General features: G+C 34.5%; 1 protein-coding gene across 3 annotated transcripts in view; it reads left to right on the top strand.

Moving 5' to 3' along the window:
• CENPI (centromere protein I) overlaps positions 1-25118 on the top strand; it is a 55634-nt gene extending 30516 nt beyond the window's left edge. For 2 of the 3 annotated variants that reach the window (XM_011383812.2, XM_011383811.2), the window contains exons 16-21: positions 5588-5723; positions 6598-6722; positions 7720-7768; positions 7896-8114; positions 20639-20680; positions 21354-25118. In XM_011383812.2, the coding sequence (XP_011382114.2) occupies positions 5588-5723; positions 6598-6722; positions 7720-7768; positions 7896-8114; positions 20639-20680; positions 21354-21455 (673 nt within the window). In that variant the 3' untranslated portion in view covers positions 21456-25118. Of the gene's footprint in view, positions 1-5587; positions 5724-6597; positions 6723-7719; positions 7769-7895; positions 8115-20436; positions 20548-20638; positions 20681-21353 lie in introns of those variants that run through there. The other variant, XM_023525235.1, reaches the window with a different exon arrangement.
• Positions 25119-27501: the final 2383 nt, after the last annotated feature.

Here is a 27501-nt window from a genome sequence, read left to right as displayed (position 1 = left end):
CTAAGCACTTGCCTATTTCTCCTAGGTTATTAAATTAGGTGTTCTATACTTTTTCATAGTATTCTTGTAAGATCCTTTGTATTTCTGCAGTGTCTGTTATAATTTCCCCTCTTTCATCCCTGATTTTGTTTATTTGTGTCCTTTTTTCTTTAGTGAATCTAGCCAGGGGTTTGTCAATTTTATTAACCTTCACAAAGAACCAGGTCTTTGTTGCAATTAATTCTTCTGTTGTTTTGTTTCAATTTCATTTATTTCTGCTCTAATTTTGATTATTTCTTTCTTTCTGCTGACTTTACATCTCCTTTGTTCTTTCTTTTCTAAATTTTTAAGATGAAGCGTTAGGTTATTTATTTGGGCTCGTTCTTGTTTTTGAAGATAGGCCTGTAATGATATGAACTTTCCTCTTATGACCACTTTTACCATGTCTCAAAAGTTGTGATATATTGTACTATCATTATCATTTGTTTCTATGTATCTCTTGATCTCTTTTCATTTCTTCTCTGACCCAGTATTCTTTAGTATCATGTTGTTTAATCTCCATGTATTTGTGGTTCTTTCCACGTTCTGTTTACAGTTGATCTCAAGTTTCAAATCGCTATGATCAGAGAATATGGTTGGTATGATTTCAACCCTCTTATATTTGTTGAGACTATCTCTGTGTCCCAGTATGTGGTCCATCCTTGAGAATGTTCCATGCGCACTAGAGAAGAATATACAAGCAGCTGTTTTGGGATGGAAGGCTCTGTAAATGTCAATTACATCTAGTTGGTCTAATGTATCATTTAAGAATGTTATTTCCTTATTGATTTTCTGGTTGGATGATCTGTCCATATGATCTGTCCATATCCAACAGTGGCGTATTTAGGTCCCCTACTACGATCGTTTTTTGGTCTGTTTCTCCCTTTAGGTCTGTTAGTAATTGCTTTACATATTTTGGGGCTCCCTAATTGGGAGCATAAATATTAATAAGAGTTATGACTTCTTGGTGCATAATTCCTTTTATCATTATGAAGTTTCCCTCAGTATTTTTCTTTACATTTTTTTTTATTTTGAAGTCTGTTTCATCTGATATTAGTACCGCCGCTCTTGCTTTTCTCTGAATGCCATTTGCTTGAAATATCATTTTCCACCCTTTCACTTTGAGCCTATATTTGTCTTTTGAACTGAAATGTGTCTCCTGGAGGCAGCATGTTTGGGTTTTGTTTTTGATCCATTCTGCAACTCTGTGCCTTTTTATTCGTGAGTTCATTCCATTTACATTTGATTATTTAAATATGAAGTTTTCATGTAACCATTTTATGTTTTGCTCTAGTAGCTTGGTGTTTCTATTGCTTCTTTGTCCTTTTGTGTCTTTATTTTTATCATTTTGGTTTGCTTTGTGGGTTTTCCCTCTTTTATTTTTTGTTTTATGTTATATACTTCAGTTCTGAATCATTGGCTTGTGGTTACCATTACAAATATGTAGAGGATATTTATATATATAATAGTCCATTTTCCTCTGTGTGTGCCTTATCTCCATTCCCCTTTGCAAATTTGAATCTTTGAATCTTCCCTTTTTCTGTCATTGTTGTCTCAATTTCCCCATACATATTCTGAACATTCATTACTATCTTGCTATAGCGAATCTCTTCTTATTGTTGAAGCTTATAATGCCTTGTTCTTAGGAAGGGTTGCACTCCTCTGCTTCTATCTGCCTGCTAGTCACCTCATTCATAGTTATGCATGTTTTTTTGTTATTTTGTTTTAGGTGAACTGACCCCTTTCAGTATTTCTTGTAATGCAGGCCTCGTAGTGGAGAATTCCCTCAATATTTGTATGTCTGAAAGGTCTTTATTTCTCCTTCATATCTAAAGGATAGCTTTGCTGGATACATTATCCTTGGCTGGTAATTCCTTTCATTTAATAGTTTGAATATTTGAGTACACCCCTTCCTGGCTTGTAAGGTTTGTACTGAGAAGTCCGACAATAATCTAATAGGTTTTTCTTTTGTTGGTTACCATCCTCTTTGCTCTGGCTGCCCTGAGAATTCTGTCTTTGTCATTGATTTTTGATAATTGTAATACAATGTGTCTTGGAGAAGGCATTTTTAGATTGAGATAATTGGGTGTTCTGTTGACTTCTTGAATTCAACACTCCAGCTCATTCCTTAGATTTGGAAAATTCTCATCTGTTATTTGTCTGAAAATGCTTTCTAGTCCCTGCTCCTTTTCCTCCCCTTCGATAATGCCCATTATTCTTATATTTTCTCTCCCGATGGCATCAGCTAGTTCTTATATTTCTCATTCATTATTTTTCATTCTTCGTTTTCTCTCTTCTTCCTTCCGATTTATTTCTAGATATCTGTCTTCGATATCACTGATCCTTTCTTCCATTTGGTCATCTCTATTTTCCAAGCTTGCTATTTGATTTTTCAACTCTTGCAGTGTGTTCTTCATCTCCAGAAGTTCTATTTGGTTCTTTTTTGGGGTTTCAATCTCCTTGCTAAAGAACTCATTCTGCTCATGTAGTTGTTTTTTCAATTCCTGAAATTGTTGATTTGAGTTATTTCGGATCTCATTAAGTTTTTTTAGAAGTACCATCCTGAATTATCTGTCATTCAAGTTGCATATTTCTATGTCTTTAAGCTTATTTTCTGGGGATTTTTCTCTTTCTTTATGAGATGCCTTGTCACTTCGGTTGTTCATGATGTTTAATGGACTATTTCTTCACCTGGGCATTAACGGAAGTGTATTCTGCTTTATTTCCAGAAAGATTTTTTTATAGAAATGTCTCTGTTTAGCTTGTTGCTAAGATGACGTTTTTCTTTTGATTTCCAGTAGGTAGCATCTAAGCCTCTTGGATCCCTGCGTTATATGAAGTCTTAATAATGCCTTTTTTTTCTTATAGTTATTCAGTCATGCTCACTACCCTAAGACTCGGTCCCTGTCACTGTTAGCGACAGTTTCAGTAGCGTTTGCTGAGATTCCCCTTGAGCTCCCTGGTGTCCGATCTTGGAGGATATGGGGGGAAGGGTCCTTTGGGTTGGATGATGGGGGCTGCTTCTCAACCTGGCATTTTGCATCCGCAACTGGTAATAATCAACTGTTGTTTTTCTGCCGTCTCACTTCTCCGCTTTGTGCCCCGATGACTGGGACCTGCCACTGGCCATGTGGAGCTCACAGCACTCCCAGGCAGAGCTGTTCAGGGAATTCACCGCACCTTCTCCTCTCCCCCTTCTCCTACAAGGAGCTCCAGGGGCTACAAGAGGCTGCTTCTTTATTTCTCCCAGTCCACCACTGAACACCCGGGTTTCTGACCTGTGGTAGCTTTTATGTGTTGATCCCATTCTCAGACGTGCTGGTGTGCAGTTTGGGTGTTTTTTGTTGAGTTTTAGTTGTTCAGCTTATTTTTGTTTCAAGGGCAGAGATCTGAGGACGTCTCTCACTCTGCCATGTTTCTGACATCCCCCATACTAGAGTTTTTGTAGCAAAACCCAAGACATCATTTCAACTATTGAAAAGTAATACCAGTATAACACCTAAAATAATCGTTCTTAATATCTTCAAAAATCTAATCAATATTCAAATACCCTATATTATCTGTTGCATTCTTAATAAGATAAGGGTCCCTTAGCTTCACTTGCAAATAGTTGGTTGTCAACTTGATTAAAAGATTAGCCCAGACCTATTTTTCTAAATGTTCTTATCTCTATAATGATCTTCTACTTTGATAGGAGAATGGAGAATAGAAGCTTCTTAGGAGTAGCCTAGAAAATTGTTTTTAATTCATTGTATTCATTACTGCAATGCTTCCATATATCATGTATATCTGATCAGTTTTAGAAGGAAATGGAACATTTGCGGGTAGTGAAAGTATCTTTTAAAGCTGTATTTCTGAAAGTGTGGTCCTTGGACCAGCAGCATCACCATCACCTGGGAACTTGTTAGAGATGCAGATTCTCAGGCTCATCCTAGACCTCCTGAAGTAAACTCTGGAGGTAGAGCCCAGTAATCTGTGTTTTAACGAATGCTTCCATAATTTTAGTGCAAGCTAACATTTGAGAACTGTTATCGTAAAGAAATTCCATTTAAATGCTTAGCCTCTTTGAATACCTCAATTTTATTAAGAATAGTATGTTTACATCTATAATCTTTGGCCAACTTGCAAAGTTAGTATTAGGCATCCTGATACAGGTGCTTTACAATTTCTATTATTTTCTTTCCAAAAATCCTAGGATTCTTTTATATTTTTTTTTTTAGCAGTGTCATATATTTTGGGAGAGCATTTAAAAAGGAGCTCTGCTTTCTAAAATTCTTAAACAGACATAAAATGTAGATAACTTTGCTTGTCATAATACTTCTTGTCATTATATAACATAGCTCTTACAAGTTCTTAGGAATTCCTTCTGTTCTGGGAATATCAGTGGAATGCCTTGTCTCTGTCATATGACCATATGCCATATGAATGTCAAAAAGGGAGTAAATTATAGTTGTAAATCACAAGGAGCAAAAGGTGGGAAACCATTTTCAGCAATGGTTCTCCAGGGGGGCATTTTTGGTTGGCATAATGACTGGGAAGAGGGTGTCCCATTAGTGATAGGTAGGAGCCAGGGCTGTTAAACATTCTGTGGTGGGTGGGGAGTAGGAGGCAGTCCTGAACAGCAAATTATTTCCTCCAAAATACCAGCAACGTCCTGTGAAGAAACACTTCAAAGGACGCTATTCTGAGCACTTTCCATTGTTTGAATTATTTCAGACACATTTGCCAAGCGCTGACAAAAATCATGGTTAAAATATAGTTTTGCAAAATGGCCAGCTGACTATATGGATGCCTGCCTATTGGAATGCTCTCTTACTCTTTCCCTTCTCGCTATGGGGTGGGGAATGGTAGAGTATTATCTCTCAAGCTCTAAGACTATATACTAGTCCTTTTTCCTTGTGTATAACCATTGTAGGCTTCTTATATCAGAGGATAAAGCTATGAATTCACATTTCTAGGTCTCTTCCTAATCCACTCAACAGTTGATTGAAGGACAGGAGTGAGTAGATAGATGAATTGAACCCATTATACCCATGATTTAAAGAGATACAGTCCATTGATTTGGGAAGAATATAAAATATCCCCAAATAATATTTTCTAAAAGAATGAACGATGCCAAAAAGTTTACTAATTCAGTTTTAGGATAGAATTGGATTCCAGTTAAAGTGAAAATATTTTTCACAGCATTTTTAGCTCAGGAATTTGGGCAAAACTGGATTTTGATTTGTGTGCTTAGAAACTAATTTGCTGACTACCATGGTCTTTGGACATTGGATAGTAACCAGGATTATCTAGAATCTGTCTGGAGCTTAATCCTTTTTCTCCTCTGGTATTTACTAATAGAGCGATTGCTGAGGATGTTCTATGAATTGATCTTAATGTTTCCCTAGAGAGCTGTGTAGTTTTATGATCAATCACTGTGGTTTTAAAAAAAATAAGTTACACATTGAAGCACTGACCATTTTCTGAAATCCCTAACAACTTTTTGCTATATACTGTCCAGCTTTAGCTTAGAAGTTGTAAAGACTTTTGCTAATATGGATCTGATTGTCATGGTTTCTTATTGCAGAGAGACAACTTTCGGTGGATCCATGAACTCTGTGTCTGAACTGATTCACTATGTAGGATGGCTGTCCACCAATGCAATGCGCTTGGAAAGCAACAGCACTTTCTTGCTGCATTTTGTTTTGGATTTCTATGAGAAGGTAGTACACATCTCATTTTTACCCTAATATTTAGATTTTTCTGATGGCTTTCTGCTTTACTGGTCGGTTATTTAAATTTTATTTATATTCATTAAGTTGGGCTATAACTTTATTAGCATAATTCAAATAAACTTCATATTTTGAAGTTAATGATTGTATTCTCACTTGGATAACTGGCTTTCATAAAACAAAGTGGAAAAACAATGCCTTTTTTTCGAAAAGTCCAGATATCACTTTAATAGGCATTCTCCTGAATAATGTTGGCCCTAGACAGAAGTCTGTCTCAAGCATCACTTTTTCCTCATTCCCAACCCCTGACAAAACCCAAAAGTACCTTGTTTCTTCAGCTCTCCACTTTACCTTTCTACATTTCTCTTAGTACCTATGATTCTGGTCTTCTTCCATTGTTTTATAGTGTTTGACCTGGACAAAACTATTATCCAGGAAGTAGCCACCAGTCTCAGTTTTCTTGGCTTCTTCCCTTTCCCAGTACCTAGTTGTCTTGTGTTACATTTGCTTAGAGGCATGCTTCTAAGCTGTCTAGGTTGACAGCTAGCTAATATGATAAATCAATACTTATGAGACTTAAGGAGAAAGAAATGTTCCCTTTCCCTTTCTCCCCAAGTCTAAGATCTCTCTCAAGAAAAAAAGCGAGATTTTAATAATCTTCTAAAAATAATCCTCTATGATAATAAGGTTGGTGTTTGGTGAGGTACATTTTAAGCAGGCTTGTGGCCATGTATTTATGAATCAGGCACACCCCAACTTGACATTGTATTTATTGCTTATTCTCTACTGATAATTCTTTGGGTGAACACGGTTGAAAGATTCTGGGGGATAATCAGTATACTGATGTTATCATTCTTCCCAAAAGGTATGTGACATATACATAAACTATAACATTCCGTTAGTGGTGTTATTTCCTCCTGGGATCTTCTATCTCGCACTCCTCAGTCTGGATTCCAGTATCCTGAACCAGCTCTGTTACATTATGCAGAGGTACAGTCTTTTTATTGTTTTATGATTTAATACATCATAATTTTATGTTCATTTTTCAACTATAAATTATAATTTGTAAATATACTAAAGTAAATTTACTGTATATAATACAGTGAAAGATTAAACAATAAAATTATTATCCATTTCTTACCAGGGCCTTCGGAAATAGGAAACATGGCTTTTTTCAGGGGAATTACCTTCTAAAATGAGGCTATTTTAATTGTGTTTTTTTTAATGTCACAATGGGGGATATAGATTTAAAAAATTAATAGTTAAGGATCTTTTGTTCAATGATACTGCTGCACTCAGCATTGTTAATTCTCATTGCTTTGTCTTAAAGAAAAATTAGTCATTTACTGACAACTGGTTTAGGTCTATGTAGCTTCTCTTGTGAAAAGAATATTTTCTGAGAGATTAGAGGATCTATTGCCAATTATATGAAATTGTAAGTATAATTTCTGATACCATCTACTTCTTTCACTTAAAGACTGAAATTCCTCTTTTAAGTACATAAGTATAGACTCTTTAGGCACAACTTGCAGGACTATGCCAAGGTTAAAATGTTTAAAAATTACTTTGATATAATAGTTCTCAGGCAAGAAAAAAGGATTGCATTTTTAAATTTCTTCCTTATCCTTTCTGTTGCATCTTTTTTCCACATTAAGAAAATATGTTCTGTATTAGTGACTGACTGCTTTTGAGCCTCTATTAATTATTTAATAATAAAATATTAAAAGCATTTTCTTCATTTTTTTACTTTTTTATTAAAGTATGTTTTACACACAGTTAAATGTACAACTCAATATTTGAGCCTCTAATGATTTTTATTCTTTGAGGATAATGTACCACAAAAGATTAAAAACCTTAACTAGACAGCTGGATATTTGCGTATGTGCACATCTGCATATATTTACATTCAAAATGTACACTTTTCTTTATGTTTACATTTCAGAGGCATTTAATGTTAAACATTCATTCTATTTGTTTTCCCTTTTAGATACCGTAAAAATTTGACAGCTGCAAAGAAAAATGAGTTGGTACTAAAGGTATGGACGACAAACCTCTGTGTTGTCATCATTGTTTAAAAATTGAGTGTAGATCTTTATGATCTGTTGGGAATAAGGAGGAAAGGGAGGGTAGGCGATAATGACAATTTTTGTTCTTTCCCAATAGACAAAGTCAGAGTTCATATTTAGCAGCAAGACTTATCAAGAATATAATCACTATTTGACAGCCATGGTTGGTTGCTTGTGGACATCCAAACCCTTCCAGAAAGGATCATATATTGACTCCGAAGTCTTTAAAAAAGTTGGAGTAGCAAAGTATAAAAAGAGTTTAAATCTAGTTCATCACCCTGCTCTATTGAGTTATGCTGTTTCCTTTTTGCTACAGGTAAGAATATTTAAATGATTTTTAGATTTTATATAGGAATACTGGGATGGTAGAAGTAGGAAAAGCCATAAATTTAGTGTGTCTGCATTGCAAAACATGTGTTTAGTCATTCCTTTTTGAGTACCAGCTAAATTTTGGGCATTGTGGTAGAGTCAATGACTCTAAGAAGAACTCACATGGTGTGCATATCAAATGTGTGGATGACACAACAAGATGGGATTACAAATACATTGATAGATTCCGGATTTAGAATTCCCTTAACAGACTGGAACATTGAGACATCTAAAAAATCGAGGGAAATGTACAGAATGAGGGAGATATTCATTGAATAAATGTTTAGTACATTCATGCAATGAACCAGACACTGTGGTCAACAAGACTCATCTGGGTATTGCCCTCATAGAGCTTACAGTCCAGTCAGGGAACAGTCATTAAACACATCTTAGAATAAAGAATGGTGAGTAATAAAGGGAGCGTACAGAGACTGATGAAAAATATACAAGGCTGCTATCCCAGTTCAAGCTCTATGAGTGATGTTAACTGGAATTTTAAAGGATGAACATGAGCTTGCCAAGACAGAGCAGTATTTGGCGAAAAGTGCAGATAGAAGAGGGGTCAGCAAACTATTTCTATAGAGGGCCAGACTGTAAATATTTTAGGCTTTCCAGGCCAGTCTCTGTCAAGACTATCGAAGCTTGCCATTGTGGCATGAAAGCGGCCATAGACAGTGGGTAAATAAATGGGCATAGCTGTTTTCCAATAAAAGTTTCTTTCAAAAACAGGCATTGGACTGGATGTGGGCTGTGGACTGTGGTGTGCTGATGCTTGCAGTGTTGGAAGAACTTGAGTAGAATTGTAGAACTTGAACAGGGATTCTACCCTGACTCAGCAGCAGCAGTACCCAGGGTGCCTTTCCAAAGTATACATCCTCCATTACTTCCCACTGAGATGCTGATTTAATAACTCTAGGGTGACATCCAGGACCTGCTTTTTTAATATAATTATTTTGATCTACAACAGGGATTGAGCCATTGGGCTATAGGCAATTTAGCATGTTAGGGGTTGAGGTTTTAAAATGTAGTCAAGGAGCAGATGGTGAAAAAAGTAATAGTGGTCTTCAAAAATCTATTGATTAATTTCAATTTTTGAATAAAAATTATACTTTTAAGTACAGAGAGGAATTTCAGAGGCCATGTATGTAGTTTAGTGGTTTTCTGATATTCATTCCTTTTTTCTTGCCTTCATAATAACTTGCCTAATTTATCATATAACATATAAAAACTTGTTTCAAATGAATAGTATTAATATTACTATTAATAACGAGACTGCTACATAAAATTTGAAATAATTTTGTTCTTTTTGCCCCTAGACTAAATCCTACTAAAAATGTACACTGCACATACTATATTTTACATACAGTTCAGTATATTTGTTTCATTTTATTTTCATTTTTTATATATTGCTTTTTTTCTTTTTAATTTAGTTTGATTCTTAGGATATGTAAAACATTTACACAGTTCCAAATTCTAAACTATAGAAATCTCACTTCTGTTCTCATCTTTTCTTTGTCTTTAGGTAGCCATTTTTATTGCTTCTTGTATTTTCCATTCAGTGTTAGTTACCTTTCTTTGAACTTAGTAAACATTGTTTAATAATCTATGTTTGATGAATTCTAATATCAGAAGTTTCTGTGTGTCTGTCTCTGTTGCCTCATTTTTCTTCATCATGTTGCTAATTTCTTTGTCTGATTATCTTTGACCATGTGCTGTATGCCTGGAGTAATTTTGTAGAAAGAATCAGAAATTAGAATGATATCTCCCTGCAGAGAGAACTTTTATTTGTTTCTCATGGGTACCTAGGGGTGCTCTTTTTCTTGGACTACCTTAATCCAAGATCCATGCCTGAGATTCTCCAGACATCAAGTGGACAGACTGCGAGCGAACTCTTGCCCTGAAAGGATAGCCCTTTAGGTTTCTAGTTTATAGTAGGGGTTGCTTTATGAGTTCCCACTTTTGGCCAACCCTGTGCTTTGACTTTAGTCACCTTAGTCCTTCAAGACTGTAGAAGTGCAGCTCAGTTTTGCAGCTGATTCTTCAAGCTAAGAGTGATTCTGAGTATTAGGTTTACCCCTCTGAGTTCCGTATTCTACATTTTGGCTTAACTTACTGTAGATTTTGCCATTCTTTACTGTAGTGGTAGCTCTTTGTTACATTTTTTACAAAACTTTTTAAAAACTAAATTTCAAATCTAGAAAAGTAGAGAGAATAGTATAATTAACCTCCATGTACCCATCACCCAGTTTGGTCTCTATTCCCACTGAGTTTTACACCCTCTAACACCCAATCTGGAAGCAAATACCAAATGTTATACAATTTAACTGTGAATGTTTCTTTATATACCCTAAAAAATATGGGCACTTTTATTTTTTTTCTTTTTTTTTAACAGCTTTGTTAAGATATAATTCAAATACTATGCAATTCACCTATTTAAAGTGTATAGTTCGCTGACACTTTTAGTATATTCGTGGAGCTGTGCATCTATCACCACAGTATATTTTAGAATATTTACATTATCCCAAAAAGAAACCCTGTGTCTCTTAGCCATCACTCTAGTCTCCCCATCCCCCCAGTTTTAGGCAAACACTAATGTCTAGAAAAAACACTAATGTCTATAGAAAAAATGTCTATAAAATATATATATATATTTTGTGACTGGTTTCTTTCACCTAGCTTAATGTTTTCAAGGTTTATCTGTGTCATAGCATGTGTCAATACTTCATTTGTTTTTACTTACAAATATTCCTTTGTGTGGATATGCTACATTTTCCTTATCCATTCATCAGTTGATGGACATTTAGGTTATTTCCACTTTCGGGCTATTATGAATTATGCTTCTATAAAGATTTGTGTGCAGCATTTTATGTAGACCTATGTTTTCATTTCTCTTGAGTATATACTTAAGAGGGGGAATGCTAGATCATACGGTATCTCTATGTTTAACCATTGAAGGAACGTCCAGACTGTTTTCCAGAGTAGCTGCACCATTTTCCACTCCCACCAGCAGTGTGTGAGGGTTCCGTTTTCTCTATATCTTCCCCAAGAATTGTTGTTACCTGTTTGTTTTTTTATATATATTCTAGCCATCCTAGAGGATGTGAAGTGGTATATTGTGGTTTTGATTTGCATTTCCCTAATAGCTGTTGATGTTCAGCATCTTTTCATGTGTTTATTGACCATTTGTACATTTTCTTTGGAAAAAATGTCTATTCAGACCCTTTGTCCATTTTTAATTAGGCTATTTGTGTGTTATTGACTTATAAGAGTCATTTCTATATTCTAGACTCAAGTTGCTTATCAGATAAGGGATTTGCAGAAATCTGTGGGTTGTCTTTTTACTTTTTTTGTTGGTTTCTTTTGCAGGACAAAAACTTAATTTTGATGAACTCTAATTTATGAATTTTTTTTCTTTTTTTCTTTTTAATGCCTTTTTTGAAGTTTATTGGGGTAACATTGGTTAATACAATTATATAATTTTCAGGTGTACATTATCATTTGACATCTGTATATTGTATTGTGTGTTTACCACCCAAAGTCTAGTTTCCTTCACCTATCATATACTTGATCCTCTTTACCCACTTCACCCTCCCCCTACCCCCTTTAACCATAGATAGATGATTAAAGGGAATTTTTTCTTTTATCACTTGTGCTTTTTTTTAATGCCTCCCCATTTCTTCCTTTTCCCAGACCCTGGCAACCACCATTTTGTTCTCTGCTCCTATGAGCCTGATTATTTTTGTTTCATCATATAAGTGGTATCATGTAGTATTTGTCCTTCTGTGTTTTGCTTATTTCACCTGGCAGGATTTCCTTCTTCTTAAAGGCTGCATAATATTCCATTGTGTGTATATGCCACATTTTTTCTATTAATTCATCTGTTGATGGATATTTAGGTTGCGTTCATGTTTTAGATATTGTGAATAATGCTACAGTGAACATGGGTATGCAGATACCTCTTCAAGATGCTGATTTTAATTCCTTTGGATTTGAATCTGGACTATATGATCTGTTTTTCATTTTTTTAGACATCTCAATACTGTTTTCCATAGCAATTGCACCAGTTTACATTTCCACTAACAGTACACAGGGTTGCCCTTTCTTCACATCCTGGCCAACATTTGTTATCTTTTTGTTTTTGTTTTTGTTTTTGTTTTTTGATAAAAAATTAACAGGTATAAGGTGACACCTCACTGTGATTTTGATTTGCAGTTCCCTGATGATTAGCGATGTTTAGTATCTTTTCATTTATCTGTTAGTCATTTATATGTCTTCTTTGGAGAAATATCTCTTCACTTCTCTTGCCCATTTTTTAATCAAGTTTGTAGTTTTTTTTTTTGCTGTTGATTTGTAAGTGTTCCTTATATATTCTGAATATTAACCTTTTATCAGATATATGGTCTGCAAATATTTTTTCTCATTTAGTATGGCTGCCTTTTAATTTTTGTTGATTTTTTTTCCTTTGCTATATAGAAGTTTTTTAGTTTGATGTTATCTCACTTGTTTAGTTTTACTTTTGTTTTGTTTTGTTTTTTTTTTTGTCTGTGCTTTTGGTGTCATGCTCAAGAAATCATTGCCAAGGCCAATGTCCAGAAACCTTTTCCCTTTGTATTCTTCTAGGAGTTTGACAGTTTTAGGTCTTATGTTTAAGTCTTTAGCCCATTTTAAGTTAATTTGTGTGCATGGTGTAAGATAGGGGCTCAATTTCATCCTTTTGCATGTGGATACCCAGTTTTCCCAGCACCATTTATTGAAGAGACTGCCTTTTTGCAATTGTGTATTCTTGGCACTCTTGTAAAAATCAGTTGACCATACATGCAGGAGTATACTTCTGAGCTCTCTATTCTGTTCTGTGGATTTATATCTGTCTTTATACCAGTACTATACTGTTTTGATCACTGTGGCTTTGTTACATATTTTCAAATCAGGAAGTGTAATGCCTCCAGCTTTGTCCTCGTTCACAATCGCTTTGATGATTCAGGTTGTTTTGTGGTTACATATGACTTTTGTGATTTTTTTTTTTCTATTTCTGTAAAGAAGGCCATTGGGATTTCGATAGAGATTGCATAGAATCTGTACGTCGCTTTGACTAGTATGGACATTTTAACAACATTAATTCTTCCAGTCTATGAACATAGATGTCTTTCTATTTATTTGTGTATACTTTAATTTTTTATCACTGTTTTATAGTTTTCAGTGTACATGTCTTTCACCTCCTTGATTAAGTTTATTCCTAAATATTTTATTCTTTTTTTAAACTATTACAAATAATGTTTTCTTAATTTCCTTTTTGGATAATTGGTTGTTAGTGTATCTCTTCTGCTTTTGATGTCATAGCTAAGAAATCATTGCCCAACCTAAGATCATGAAGATTTACTCATTTGTTTTGTGTGTTTTATAGTTTTAGCTCTTATATTTAGGTTTTTGATCCATTTTGCATTAATTTTTGTTTAGGATGTGATACAGGTATTCAACTTCATTTTTTTGCGTGTAGCTGTTCAGTTGTCCCAACATCATTTGTTGAAAAGACTGTTCTTTCCCTCATTAAAATGTCTTAGCATACTTGTCAAAAATCGGGTGACCATAGATGTGTGGATTTATTTGGGACTTTCAACTCCTTTCCATTGATCTACATCTTTCTTTGTGCCAGTACAACACTATCTTGATTAGTGTAGCTTTGTGATAAGCTTTGAAATCAGAAAGTATGAGACCTCCAGCTTTGTTCTCCTTTTTCAAGGTTGTTTAGATTATTCTTGGTCCCTTGAAATTCCGTATGAATTTTAGAATTAGCCTGTCAGTTTCTACAAAGAACCAGCTGGGATTCTGATAGGGTAATGTCTTGAATCTGTAGATCAATTTGGATAGTATTGCCATCTTAACAATGTTATGCCTTCTAATGTGTGAATATAGGATGGTTTTATTTTTATTTAGATCCTCTTTCACTTTCTTCAATGTTTTGTAGTTTTCATAGTATAAATTTTACACTTTAAATTTATTCCTGAGTGTTTTATTTTTTGATGTTGTTATAAATGGGATCGTTTTATTTTATTTTTGATTGGTTTATTGGTGCTGTATAGAAATGTAATTGATTTGTTCATATTGATCTTATATCCTGAATCCTTGTTGAACTCGTTTATTAGCTGTTATAGCTTTTCAGTGGATTACTCGGAGTTTTCTATATATAAGATTATACCTTTTACAAACATAATTTTATTTCCTCTTTTCAAATCTGGATGCCTTTTATTCTTTTTCTTGTCGAATTGCATTCCCTAGAGCCTCAGATACAATGAACATTAAAGAACTGTGGCAAGAATGAACAAGTTTGTTTTTTCCTTGATCGTGGAGGAAACAATTCAGTTTTTCACCAGTATAATGTTAGGAGTTTCCATGGGTGTCCTTTATTGAGTTGAGGAACTTCCCTTTTGTTTTTAGTTGAATGTTTTTTATCATGAAAAGGTGTTGAATTTTGTGAAATGCTTTTACTGCTTCTACAAACATAATCATGTGTTTTTTGCCTTTTTTTCTACTGATATGGCATATTACATTAATTGATGTTCGATGTTTAACCAACCCTACATTCCTGGGATAAATTCCACTTGGTAATGGGGAAGAATCGCTTTACACATTGCCATATTTGGTTTCCCAGTAGTTTGTGGAGGATCAGGGATACTGATTTTTCTTTGTGAAGTCTTTGGTTTTAGTTTCAGGTTAATTCTAGCCTCATAGAATAAGGAAATATTCTCTCTCTTACTCTTTGGAAAAGTTTGTAAAGGATGAATTCTTTAAATATTTGATAGATTTTATTAGTACAGCCATATGGTCATGGGCATTTTTTAGTGGGGAGGTTTTAAATGACTGTTTAATGTCTTTTCTTGTTAGAGATCTATTCAGATATTCTCTTTTATCTTGAGTCACTCTCAACATTTAGTTGTTTTTTCTAAAATTTGTCCATTTCATATAATTTATTGGTCTACCTTAGAATACTTTTTTTTCTATAAAGTGCTTTCCCTCTTTTCATTTCTGATTTTAGTAATTTGGATTTTTTTTTTTTTTTGCTTATTTAGTCTAGCTCAAGGTTTATCAATGTTGATCTTTTCAAAGTACCAAATTTTGGTTTATTGTTTCTTCTCTACTTATTTTTTTTTTAAATTGTAATTGTGGTTAAATACAATAATGTAAAATTTACTATCTTAACCATTTTAAGTATAGAGTTCAGTGACATTAAGTATGTTCACACTGTTGTGCTGCCATTAACACTGTCCATCCACAGAGCTCTTTTTATGTTATAGAACTGAGACTCTATATCTATTAAATAATATCTCTTATTCCCTCCTCCCCACAGCCCTTTGCAATCTTCATTCTACTTTCAGTCTCTTTGAGTTTGACTACTCTTGATACCTCATATAAGTCCTTTTGTAAATAGCTTACTTCACTTAGCATAATGCCTTTGAGGTCTGTCTACATCGTAGCATGTCAGAGTATCCTTCCTTTTTAAGACTGAATAATATTCCATTGTATGTATATACTACATATTGTTTATCTGTTCATCCTTCGATGGATACTTTGGTTACTTCCAACTTTTGGCTATTGTAAATAATAACTGCTGTGAACATGGTTATAAAATTATCTGTTCAGGTCCTTCCTTTCAGTTCCTTTGGTTATATACCCAGAAGAAGAATTGCTGAGTCATATAGTAATTCTATTTTAACTTTTTTGAGAAAACACCATGCTGTTTTCCATAGACGTTTCCATATCAATTTTACATTTATACCAGTAGTGCACAGGGGTTCCAGTTTTTCCATGTCTTCACCAGCACTTATTATTTTGTTTTGTTGTTGTTTGTTTGTTTGTTTTTGTCTTTTAATAGCCGCCCTAATGGGTATGAGGTGGTATCTCATTGTGGTTTTCGTTTTCATTTCTGTAATAATTAATGGTGTAGAAAATATTTTCACATGCTCTTTGGCCATCTGTATATCTTCTTTGGAGAAATGTCTTTTGAAGTCTTCTCCCTATTTTTTAAATCAGATTATTTTGGGTTTTGTTTTATGGTTGAATTGTAGGAGTTCTTTATATAAAAAGTTTGGATATTAACCTCTTATCAGATACAAGATTTACAGAAAATTTTCCCCATTCCGTAGGTTGCCTTTTCATTCTGTTGGTTGATTCCTTTAATACATAGAAGTTTTAAGTTTGATGCAGTCCTACTGGCTATTTTTTTGTTTCTTTTTGCTTTTGTTGCTTGTACTTTTCATGTTATATCCAAGAAATCATTACAAAAATCCGATGTCATAAAGCTTTCTTCCTATGTTTTCTTATATGAATTTTATATTTAAAGTCTTATATTTAGGTCTTTAATCCATTTTGAATTAATTTTTGTATGATGTAAAGTAAGGTTCCAACTTTATTCTTTTGCCTGTAGATACCCAGTTTTTCCTGCACCATTTGTTGAAGAGACTATTCTTTCCCCTTTGAGTGGTCTTGACACCTTTGTCAAAGATCGTTTGATCATATACATGAGGGTTTATTTCTGAGCTCTTTATCCTATTCTATGGGTCTGTATGTCTTCATGCTAATACCACATCGTTTTAATTAATGTAACTTTTTAGTATTGAAATCAAATCGTGTGACTTTTTATATTCTTTATTTAATTTATTTCTGCTCTCATCTTTATAATTTACTTCCTTCTTGCTTTGGTTTTAGTTTGACCTCCTTTTTTAGTTTCTTTAAGACAGTAGGTTAGATTATTGAATTGAGATCTTCCTTTATTTTTAATGTAGGCGTTTACAGCCCTGACTCCTCGGCCATACTCACTAGGAAGAAACAGGTCATGGCTCCCATGACCCACACACTCTCTGTTTCTATGGAATTTTAGTATTTTTCTTGAATAAATATTTTTATGTTTGCTGTATGTCCTTAGGACAATTTCTAGAGACATTAAGTGCTGGGTTTTAAAAATTGTTTTTGTCAGCTTTGCCCATTTTGCTGGGGAGTGGGTCCCCAGAATTCCTCATGATCTCATCCTGAGAGAGCAACTCCATGTGGACACTTTTTATGATAAGGCAACCACTCTCAGTTTCTTAAATATCCTTCCAGAGACATACTGTATATTTCTGTGTAAATAATCTTTTTCAAAACTATATACTATACATACTTCTCTTCTTGATTTTTTTTGACTTAATATCTTGGCTTTCATTTACTATTTATACATAACGGGCTGCTTCATTCTTTTTGATGTCTGTAGTATTGTATGGCGCTAACGTAAGTTAAACATATTATTTATAAGTTGAGCATTTAAATTGTGTCTAATCTTGCTATTAAAGTATACTTTAGTGAATTTTCCTGAACTGTATGCATCATTTCAAACATATGCAGGTGTGTTTGCTGGATAAAATTGCTCCAAGTGGAATTGCTTTCAAATGGATATATCTTTTTAATTTTGCTAGGTACTGTCGAATTGCTTTCAGTAGAGGTTACACCAGTTTACATTACCGCTAACAATGAATGGGTGTCCATTTCTCCATACCCTGTCAACACAGTTGCATCCAATTCTTATTTGGAAAAGCATGTAATGAATCATAGGAGTAGAGTTGATTTTCATAAGCCAATTTTTTTTTCTCCTAGACAGTGTGTGTGTGTGTGTGTGTGCGTGTTAATTATAAAGCTCAGTCTCTAAAGTAGTAAATTTTAACAACTTGGACATAGGTAAGCAAATTTATTTTGTGGGATCAAGAATCGATATATTCTTTTAAATGAGAAAATGGTTTTTAAAATGTTTAAGGAAGGCTGGTTCTGGAAGGTTAAATTCTAGTGGCATAGAGCACATTTGGCAGAAGGTGAAACTGCCATTTTTGTAATCAATGATGTTTATATATGGTTCTGAAAATACCAGGCTTTAATACTGCTCTTTCTTTTAAAAGAGTGCCTTTTGAGTTTGCCTTCATTATCACCAATATCTCACTGTCTAAGTTAGCTTACTTTTGAGGTGGTAAAAATAACCTCTGATACCATGTTAGTATGATTTAATTTTGGCAATTTTATTTTACTGAATTATCACATTATAAATATTTTAAATTAGCCAGATTTTGGGAGATGATTCAGTAGTTTAATTTGGCCAATCAGTTCTCAGTATCAAAGAATTCAGCTCTCTTAATGAGTTGAGATATTATGAACATTTGTAGAGCCTGTAGGTTTTCTTATCATAAATTACCTTTGAATTAATAGCTAGTTGTTCTTTTCATTCAACAAATATTTATTTAGTGTCCATTATATATCTTGCACTAGGAATACAGTGCTTAAGAAAATGGATGCCATCTTTACCCAAATGGAGTTTATATGCTAATGAGAACAAACAATAAGCAAGTAATGAAATAAGTAGACATGATCATTTTAAATTTTGAGAAAGACTGTGAGGGACATAAGCAGGGTGGGATGAGAGAGAGAGAGTGACTGGAGAGTTGTTGAGGATGAGTGTTCAAGAGGGCCTTTTTGCAGAGGTGATGTTTGATCTGAGATTTCTTCTTAAAGATGAGAATAAGCCAGCTTAGGAATAGCTGGAAGAATGTTCCAGGCATTGAGAACAGAACAATGGCTCAAGGGGTTCAAGGGAAAAAGGCAGGCCAGTTTGACCTATTAGTGGTTCAAGAACAAGAGGGAAAATGGAATGAGATAAAGTTGGAGAGATACAGGGGCCATCATCTATCTTGCATGTCTGTTAGGAGTGACATGGGAAACAAAAGATTTTTAAGCAGAGTTGTAGTATGATCTGAGTTGATGTTTAATGGAGATCACTTTGGCTTTTTCATGGAGGATAAGAGTAATAAAAGGAGGCCCAGGTGGAAGCAGGGCCACCAACCATGAGGCTATTGATAGAGTTTAGATAAGAGATACTAATATTGGTTTGTATTCAAGTGGTGGTAGTAGAGATGGATAGAAGTGGAATGATTTGAGATGTATTACAGAGGTAGAACAGACATGACCTAATGATAGCTTGATTAGAAGTGGGAATGAAAAAAAGAAAAGGACTTTTGAATTTTATGAATTGAGGAACCAAGTTGAAGGTGGTTCCATTTATTAGTAAGAGGAATACTGATGAAAGAACAAGAGAGGTTATTTTGTTTATTGAGGGGAGGCAAGTTGAGAATCAAGTTCTGTTTTAACCTACGTAAGTTTGAGGTGTCTGTTAGACATCTAAGAAGAAATGTAAGTAGGCGGTTTGAAATGAGGGCTTGGAGCTCAGTTGAGGGGTTGGAACTAGAAAAATATATATGGACTTCATCAGCATGGACTGTATTTCATCAGTTCCAAAAACACTTTTTAACTTCTCAGAGATCAGGATGCATCTTTTCTGATTGATGTCAGCCAGGCAGCAATCATGACATAGTTGTCATTTGCTGTTTTTGCGTGTGCATAGGCAGATTGCCAGAATCAGACTTTGTAGAATGGATGTCAGCAGCTTGGGAAAAATTTTTGGAGACAATATTAGAGCGCTGTTTTAAGTTTCAGAAACCAAATGACGTGGAGGAAGAGGGGAGGGAAGTGGTGAACCATACATGTTATGGACTTTTCTTGAAACAGGAGCCAAAAGTAGGTTAACTTGATGTAACTGGGACCCCAGCACCAATAGCTTTTAGTTCTTTTAAGAAATGCTGCATCATCAACACTCTGGCACAGAGGATGCTATTGTGAGAACATAGATATCCACAACTTTTGAGTAGAAATGTAATTAAGAAGAGTTGGAGTCTGAAAGTAAAGTTTAGAAATACTTTTACTACTTCATTTTGTATATATTTACCATTTCATGTTTATAAAAATGATATGAACAAAATTTGCCTACATCTAAAACTTTCAGTTATTATAAAATAAAAAATTCTAAGTGTCAAGAAGGTATTGTGTTATATATAGTTTAGTAACAGAGTTTTTTCTTAGTGATGTATAGAAATGTTATTAGAATTGATGGCTTTTCAGTAAAATACGGTAAGTGATAGTTAAGGCCAGGGAATAAATGGGATCACTTAAGTCTGAGTTTTCATAAGGAATTACAGAGTTTTATAGAATCTTCTGTGCACACAGACTGCCTTACCAGACTTCCTCCTCATCCTTCAAGACTCAGTTTGGGTATCTTATTCCTCAGAAAAAGCCTTCTCTCTGGTAATTCCATCTTCATCCCAGTGGCTGAAAACAGAATTAAAAAAAAAATGAGGCCATAGATTAGCAAAATGGTGCCCACTTTAGCATCTGTGATTTTATTTTCCTTCTCTTTGTGCTTCTAGGAAGAAATGTGGAAGGTTATAGCAGATGTTTATTTAGAAGAATCTAAGAATGATGGTAGGAACAGAATGTAGCAAATGAATCAGACAGTAAATAGCCATCTTAATTTTCTGGTAATTTTTGCTAACCAAATATTTTCATCTCCATATGATGCCACTTCCTTATTTTAATTTATTTTTTATGTGTGTGTGTGTGTGTTTTAAGGAACGGCCAGAAGAAAGGACAGTAAACATGAGCTCTATTCGGGTAAATAAATTTATTTTATCATGTTCAGGGATTTTATACAACTTTATATCATCAAAAGAATTTATACTTTCACTTTTCTTCAGATCTTAAGTCTGATGCCTCCAAAAAATCAAAGTAGTGTTTGCTTTTTGAATTAATTTATGTGAATTTATTGGCACATAGTTTCTATAGTCTTATCTAGAGATGTAGCTAGTCATAGTTTGACTCTTGTTATTGTGACCGTGTGTCTCATTTTAGAGTGCAGTTTCATGTATTCAAAGTGTGACTATAATAAGGCTGATTCAACAAAACCGAACACAGTTGTCTTGTTATTACAGAAACTCTGCTGTGTTCATGTTTAACATAATATTTGTTCCCATGTTATCTATTTTAGATGCTGAATTCCTAGAGAGTGGGAATGATGACCCATTTCCATTTCACAGTACTTACTCAGTTGAACAGCTAAATTTTTTTGCCAGTGCAATAAAAAGAATGTTTAGCCCTTAAACATTGGGTGCTTTCTGGTTTGAATATTACTTAATGATTGAGTTCCAGTTGTGAACCTGTCTCCTCTGAGCTAACTCTTCATATGTGTACCCAAGATGCTGGGAACTCTTCCTAGGCAAAGAAGAGGAGGTAGAGAATAAACATAGTAAATATTTGATGAGTAATTTTCCCCTTTTTGTGCCTACAGGGAAAGAAATGGAACTGGTATTTGGACTATTTATTTTCAGAGGGGTTACAAGGCTTGAAACTTTTCATAAGAAGTAGTATTCATCGTTCTTCTGTCCCCTGATCAGAGAGTATAAATCCCATGATCAACATGAAATGAATGCTGACAGAAACAAACCGAGCATACTGGACTAATTTCCTTCCTTGTTGCTAGAGAGGCCAACTGGCTCAACTTGAGTTTCCAAATTCTTTTCACCAGCAGACTGACATTCTTAGTGAGTGCTTAGACTGGCCTTCTATCTATGGCTCAGGAGAACTTTGATGTGGTTAATTTTGTTTTTCAGGATCTAAATTCTTTAGCCTACTAGTGAAAAATGATTTCATTATTAAGCTTTGCCTTTTAACAAATTTTATATAAAGAGATACATCGTCATGTGCTGAGATTTTTCACATTGTGGAGTATAAGCTGCTTTGATGAAAGAGAACAAGTAATACAGTGACAGTTAAACGATGGACATATTCATGCAAAATACTCTGCTGCCTCCATGAAACCTCTGTGGATATTGCCACTTTTTTTCTGGCTTTATTGAAATACAATAGACAATTAGTTTTTTGTATTTACATTGTATAATCAATGAGGTTTTTTTTCCCAATTATAGTTGGCATACAATAACATACCAGTTTAAGATGTACAGCATAGTGATCCCCCCTTACATATTTATTACAACATTATTAACCGTCTTCCCAGGCTATCCTCTGCATCTCCATGTCAATTCTGCAACTATCCTTTTGTACCTCTTAATCCCTTTGCCTTTTTTTGCCTTCCTCCTCCAACCTCCCTCCCTTTATTGCCACTTTTCTTACTGTGAACAGCAGTACCAACACCAAATTAACAGGATACATTACTAACTCTAAAAGCTGGCTCTAAGTAGTTGGTAGATTCGTTGGCCTTCACTGGTAGCAATTTGATGAGAGAAGCAAGAGGAGAGAATTGTGGGATAATCGAGACATTCCTATTTATTACTGGTTTGATTTCATGAAATTGCTCTATTTTGTATGTCTGTGTATATATCCCTTTTTTAAGTCTTCAGGCACAAATTAATTAATTGCAACTTTATTTTCAGGGATAATTCTGAAGCTTAAAAAATGTGTATAATAGCTAAAATATGCTGAAAATTTACTATAAAATTTTGCTTCAGTGCTACTGAATAACTCTCCCTTTTAATAAAATTCATATCATTTGAGAGAAATCAAACAATTTTTGTTTTTAAGAACTACATTTTTGTAGTTCTTTTTTCTCTTTCAAAGCAAAACAAAATAAACAATATTACTGGGTAAATGTTCAGAATAGAATCCCATTTATCCATTCACTTTTTGATTCAATACATATTTATTGAGCTTACTTTGTGCCAGATAGCCTTCTGCATGCTGTGACCAATACAAAGTACCTGCTTTTGTGGAATTTACTATATTCCATTGGAGAAGACAGATAATAAAAATGTAAATAAATATATGACATCAGGTACTATAAAGAAAAAGCAAGGAATAGCGACAGAATGTTGAGAGGGTCGCAATTTTAGATAAGTTGGTTAAAGAAGGCCTGTTTGAGTTGGTGACATATGCAGAGACCCTAATGAAATAAGCGCATGGGCCATGTGAATATTTGGAAAAAGAGCATTCTAGGCAGAGGTAAAGTCAGTTAAAAGGGCTTAAAAATATTAACTTATTTGGACTGTTTGGAGAATAGCAGAGAGGCCTGTAAGGATATAAAATAGTGATTAAGGGAGAAGAATGGTAAGAAATGAAATAAGAGAAAGCCGGAGAGTAGTTCTTGAAGGCCCTTATAGCTCGGTATGGATATGTAATGGGAAGCCATTAGAAGGATTGAGAGCCAGAAGAATAACATAATTTGACTTACCTGTATAGAGCTTTTGTGTGAAGTTTGGACCGAAGAGGATTTAGGGTGAAAGAGACAAGTTAGGTTATTACAGCATTCCGGACAACAGTCTTAGACTAGTATGGTTGATGAGGGGGTGGTTAGATATTTGATTCAGGCTCTACTTAAAGGTAGAGAAGATAGGATCTGCTGATAATGGGTATAAGGAGAGCAAAAGAGAGGGTAAAGGATGACTCCTAGGCTTTTGACTGAGCATCTGGGTGAATTCTAGGATGCAGAAGTGAGAAATACTGGAGGAGGAAGGGATGTAGAGAAGTATGGAATCGAGATTTCTATTGTGGCCATGTTAGGTTGGAGATAATGAGTAGGCAGTTGGATATCTAAGTCTAGAGTTCAAGGTACAAGTTGAGACCTGGCAGAATTAATTTGGGTGTCATTGGTGAATAGCCATGACATTGGATGAGATCACAGTGCAGCTAGGAAAGAGAAAGTGACAAAGGACTGAGCCCTGGGGTATACTAACATTAAGAAGTAGAGAAGAGGAGGAACTAGCAAAAGCCTTAGAAGAACCCTCCAGTGAGCTAGGAAAAGTCAGGAGACTGGTGTGCTGGAAGCCAAGTGACAAAAGTGTTTAAAAAGGAGTATTTAATGGTGTGGAATTTTGCCTATATACTTGGAAAAAAGCTTTAGCTGCTTCAAAGTAAATGTGATAGCTTCCCCAATAGGTAACCTCATATAGAGAATCCTTTTTTTTTTTTTTTTAAGTTTTATACTCCTAATAACTGTTTTTGTTGTTTTTCAGAACATGATATTTTGATCTTTAAGATCACATAGAACTTCCCATTGTGAGAAGGGATTTGATTATTTAACTCCTAGCAATATTCAGATTATTGAAGAAACTTTTCTAAACGTAAATTAATGTTACAGAAGAAAAAACTTTTTCTCTTAGGTTTGCCATTTGTTCAATAATTATTCCCTGGGCATCTTTTTTGCCCCAATTGTTCTCTTGATCAGTGTTTTAATTCACTTAAGATTAAATACATAGCTATACAAATAAGCCAAACCTAATTATTTGAAAACTCTTGAAGGATCTTCATGACTAAGTAAAACAAGATTTGTATAAGAATAGCTCTTTTCCTTCGGTGAAAAAATTTCTAGAAAAATATAGAAATTTTGGTTTGCTATCCCAATTGTGTAAAAAGAATACTTTCTTAGTATTTGTGTAAACTTGTTGACATAAATATTGACTTAATGTTCAATGATAAAGTTATTAGATTTCTAGCATTTTATTTTCCTTTTTATCATAACTTCTTCCTCTAGGCCTTGGGCATGATCTAGAAAGAAATGTAGATAAGTCTGTGGTGCTTCATATAACTTTTATCAACCTAGTAGTAATTTTCTCTTTACCTTTTATATCACAAAATGGTTTACTGTAAAGAAAAAAAAAGAATCTAAAATTGGTAGTATATTTTTAAAGATTTCTTTTTAATTGATACTACTTTTCACTTCATTTAAATTTTTAGGTTTTTAAATAGAGTCATAAGGAAATTCTGTTTCTAATAAATATGCATTCTGTGGGCTGAATATTTGTGTGTCCTCCCCTCAAATTCATATGTTAAAACCCTAACCCCCAATATGATGGTGTATGGAGGTGGGGACTTTGGGAGGTAATTAGGTCGTGAAGATGGAGCCCTCATGAATGGGATTAGTGCCTTTATAGGAAGAGACAAGAAAGATATGACCTTTCTCTCCACCGTGTGAAGATATAGCAAGAAAGCAACTGTCTACAAGCTGAGAAGACTTTCACCAGAACCCGCCATACTGGTACCCTGATGTTGGACTTCCAGCCTCCACAATTGTGAGAAATAAATTTCTGGTGTTTTTAAGCCACCCAGTGTATGGCATTTTTGTTATAATAGCCTGATCTGACTAAGACAGTGGGCAACAGTGTTTAACAGAATATATTGTTGACTTGAATTATCAGTGCTTTATTTTCATAATACTCAAAAAAGGATAGCTTTCCAAGGAGCATAATAGTACGTGTGAATTAAAGTCTACTTTTAAGTATATAACAATAAAACCAATTTTTTTCAGCTTGCCAGGAAGAATATTAGTGTATCTAATTAGATTTGGTACACAGAGCTAAAGGCTGGATGTTGGGAAGTCCTTCCATTGCTTCTAGTTCTAGGTTTGTCATTAATGAATTACATGACCTTGAACGCCAGTTAAGTACTTTATCTCTTGATTCCTTCTTTGGTAAAATTTAGATTTTAATGTCTACTTTTCTATCATATAAAATGATAGAAAAATCTATAAAGTTTCATCAAGAAGCCAAAAGGGAAAAACAATATAAAAGCATTTCCTACCTTTTGTATAGCAAATCAAAGTATGACTTAAAGAAATGCAATGGAAGATTATCTATCTAAGAAGGCAGTAGCCTACCGAGGTAATGTGCATTTTCTATACTTTACTCTCTGAATGAACGGAGGTTGCCTGAGCCTTTCTGTAAAAAGTGCTGAAAGTATGAATGAATGAGGACCTATTTAATAGTTTGACATCCTGGGCAATTATGAGTATTCCAGCCCTGGATACAATAGCACAGTTATTATCATGTATGAAATTTAACAATACCGAATTTTTCATATGCTGTATTTTCCCCTTGTATATATTTGTAGGCAACTTTTTGTTACCGGGGGTAATGAGAGAATAAAGTATGTAATTTTTTTTAATTAAACATTTTTAACTTTTAAAAATTAGAAATTCATTTTTCTATTTGTAATCAGCTTTGTGCACTACATTAAATGCACGAACTTGATAACCAGTTTCTGCATAGTCAGTTGAAAATTGTAATGCAAAGAACTTTCAGATGGTAATGTACAGAGCTCAAAATAGGTCTCTTCAGAAAAATATCTGTCTACTTGTTCAAAATTAGCAAAGATAATCATTTGAAGTCTCTGTTGAATGATAAAAGGATTTACAAGGAATTGAAAACCATTTTATTCAAAATCTGTAGAACCAGTAATAGTAGTAGGAGATTACAACTACTAACTAGAGGCTACACCACCACCCCCTCCAGTTGGTGTTACAAAAGAGGTATTCCAGTGGGGTTAGCAAGCCAAATGGCAGCTCCCATCTCTCCCAGACACTGTTCCATAATACAGAGGTTCTGCCAAGGAGGGGGTCATAGAAAACCTCAAAGACCGGCAACACCGTGTCCCTGCTTGAGGTGCCTAACTTTATTTGGACTGTGGAGCAATGTATACCTCCAGTGAATTTTCCAAAATAAAAGCTAATAATAAGAGACAGCAAAGGAAGCCTGGTGATATGAAAGAATGTGCACATACCTAAGGCCACACTCTCAGGAGCAACTGGAGAGGAAACTGCTTTGTTGTTAGTCCTTGACTAATGGGACATATGGGACAAACTTGTAAAAGTCCCTGAAGTGCGAAAGCAGTATCCAAGACACACAGATCAAACAGCCAAAAATGAAAACCTTATTGATTCAAGGGCTTAAGCACAACTCTGACCCAGGGATGACCCTTAGGAAGCCAGGTTTAAAGATTAAAAAAAAAATACAGGAAAATTAGAGACTGCACATTGCAGGGGAATAGATTGAGTGTAGCTGAGTTACTAAACCTTGGAGCAACAAACCTTGGAGTGGGGCAGTCAATTTCCAGAGCTGCTGCAATATATTACCTAAACTCTTTCTTTAAACAATGTTTTGATATGATGTGTCACATTGATGTTAAACCAACTTTACATTACTGGGATAAACACCAGTTGGTCATGAAGTATAGTCCTTTTTATATGTTGCTGAATTTGATTTTCCAGTATTTTTTTGAGCATCTTCAACATACAGGCTGTTTTTCAACTTTGGGGCAACATCGGAAACTAATAATGCAAAGACATAAGGATACGCACAGATCATTGGATATATATATATATGCCTTATATATATATATATATATTGCATTGTGCATTCCCCTCACATAGATTTCTTCTCTGTCACCACATATTTGACCCCTTTTACCTCATCTACCTACCTGCTCCCCCTCCCCCCTCCCCTTTGGTAGCTACTACTCTATTGTCCATGTCCATGAGCCTCTGCTTGTTTGTCCTGTTCATTCGTTGCTTTTAGGTTTATATGCCACATATGAGTTATATCATGTAGTTGTCAACTTTTTCTGTCTGGCTTATTTCACTTAGTAGATTATCTCGAGGTCCATCCATGTTGTCGCAAATGGCAGTATTTCATCTGTTCTTATGGCTGAGT

This window comes from Pteropus vampyrus, unplaced genomic scaffold (assembly GCF_000151845.1).
Source record: "Pteropus vampyrus isolate Shadow unplaced genomic scaffold, Pvam_2.0 Scaffold543, whole genome shotgun sequence".
Lineage (NCBI taxonomy): Eukaryota > Metazoa > Chordata > Mammalia > Chiroptera > Pteropodidae > Pteropus > Pteropus vampyrus.
This window is presented reverse-complemented; position numbering and strand designations above follow the sequence as displayed.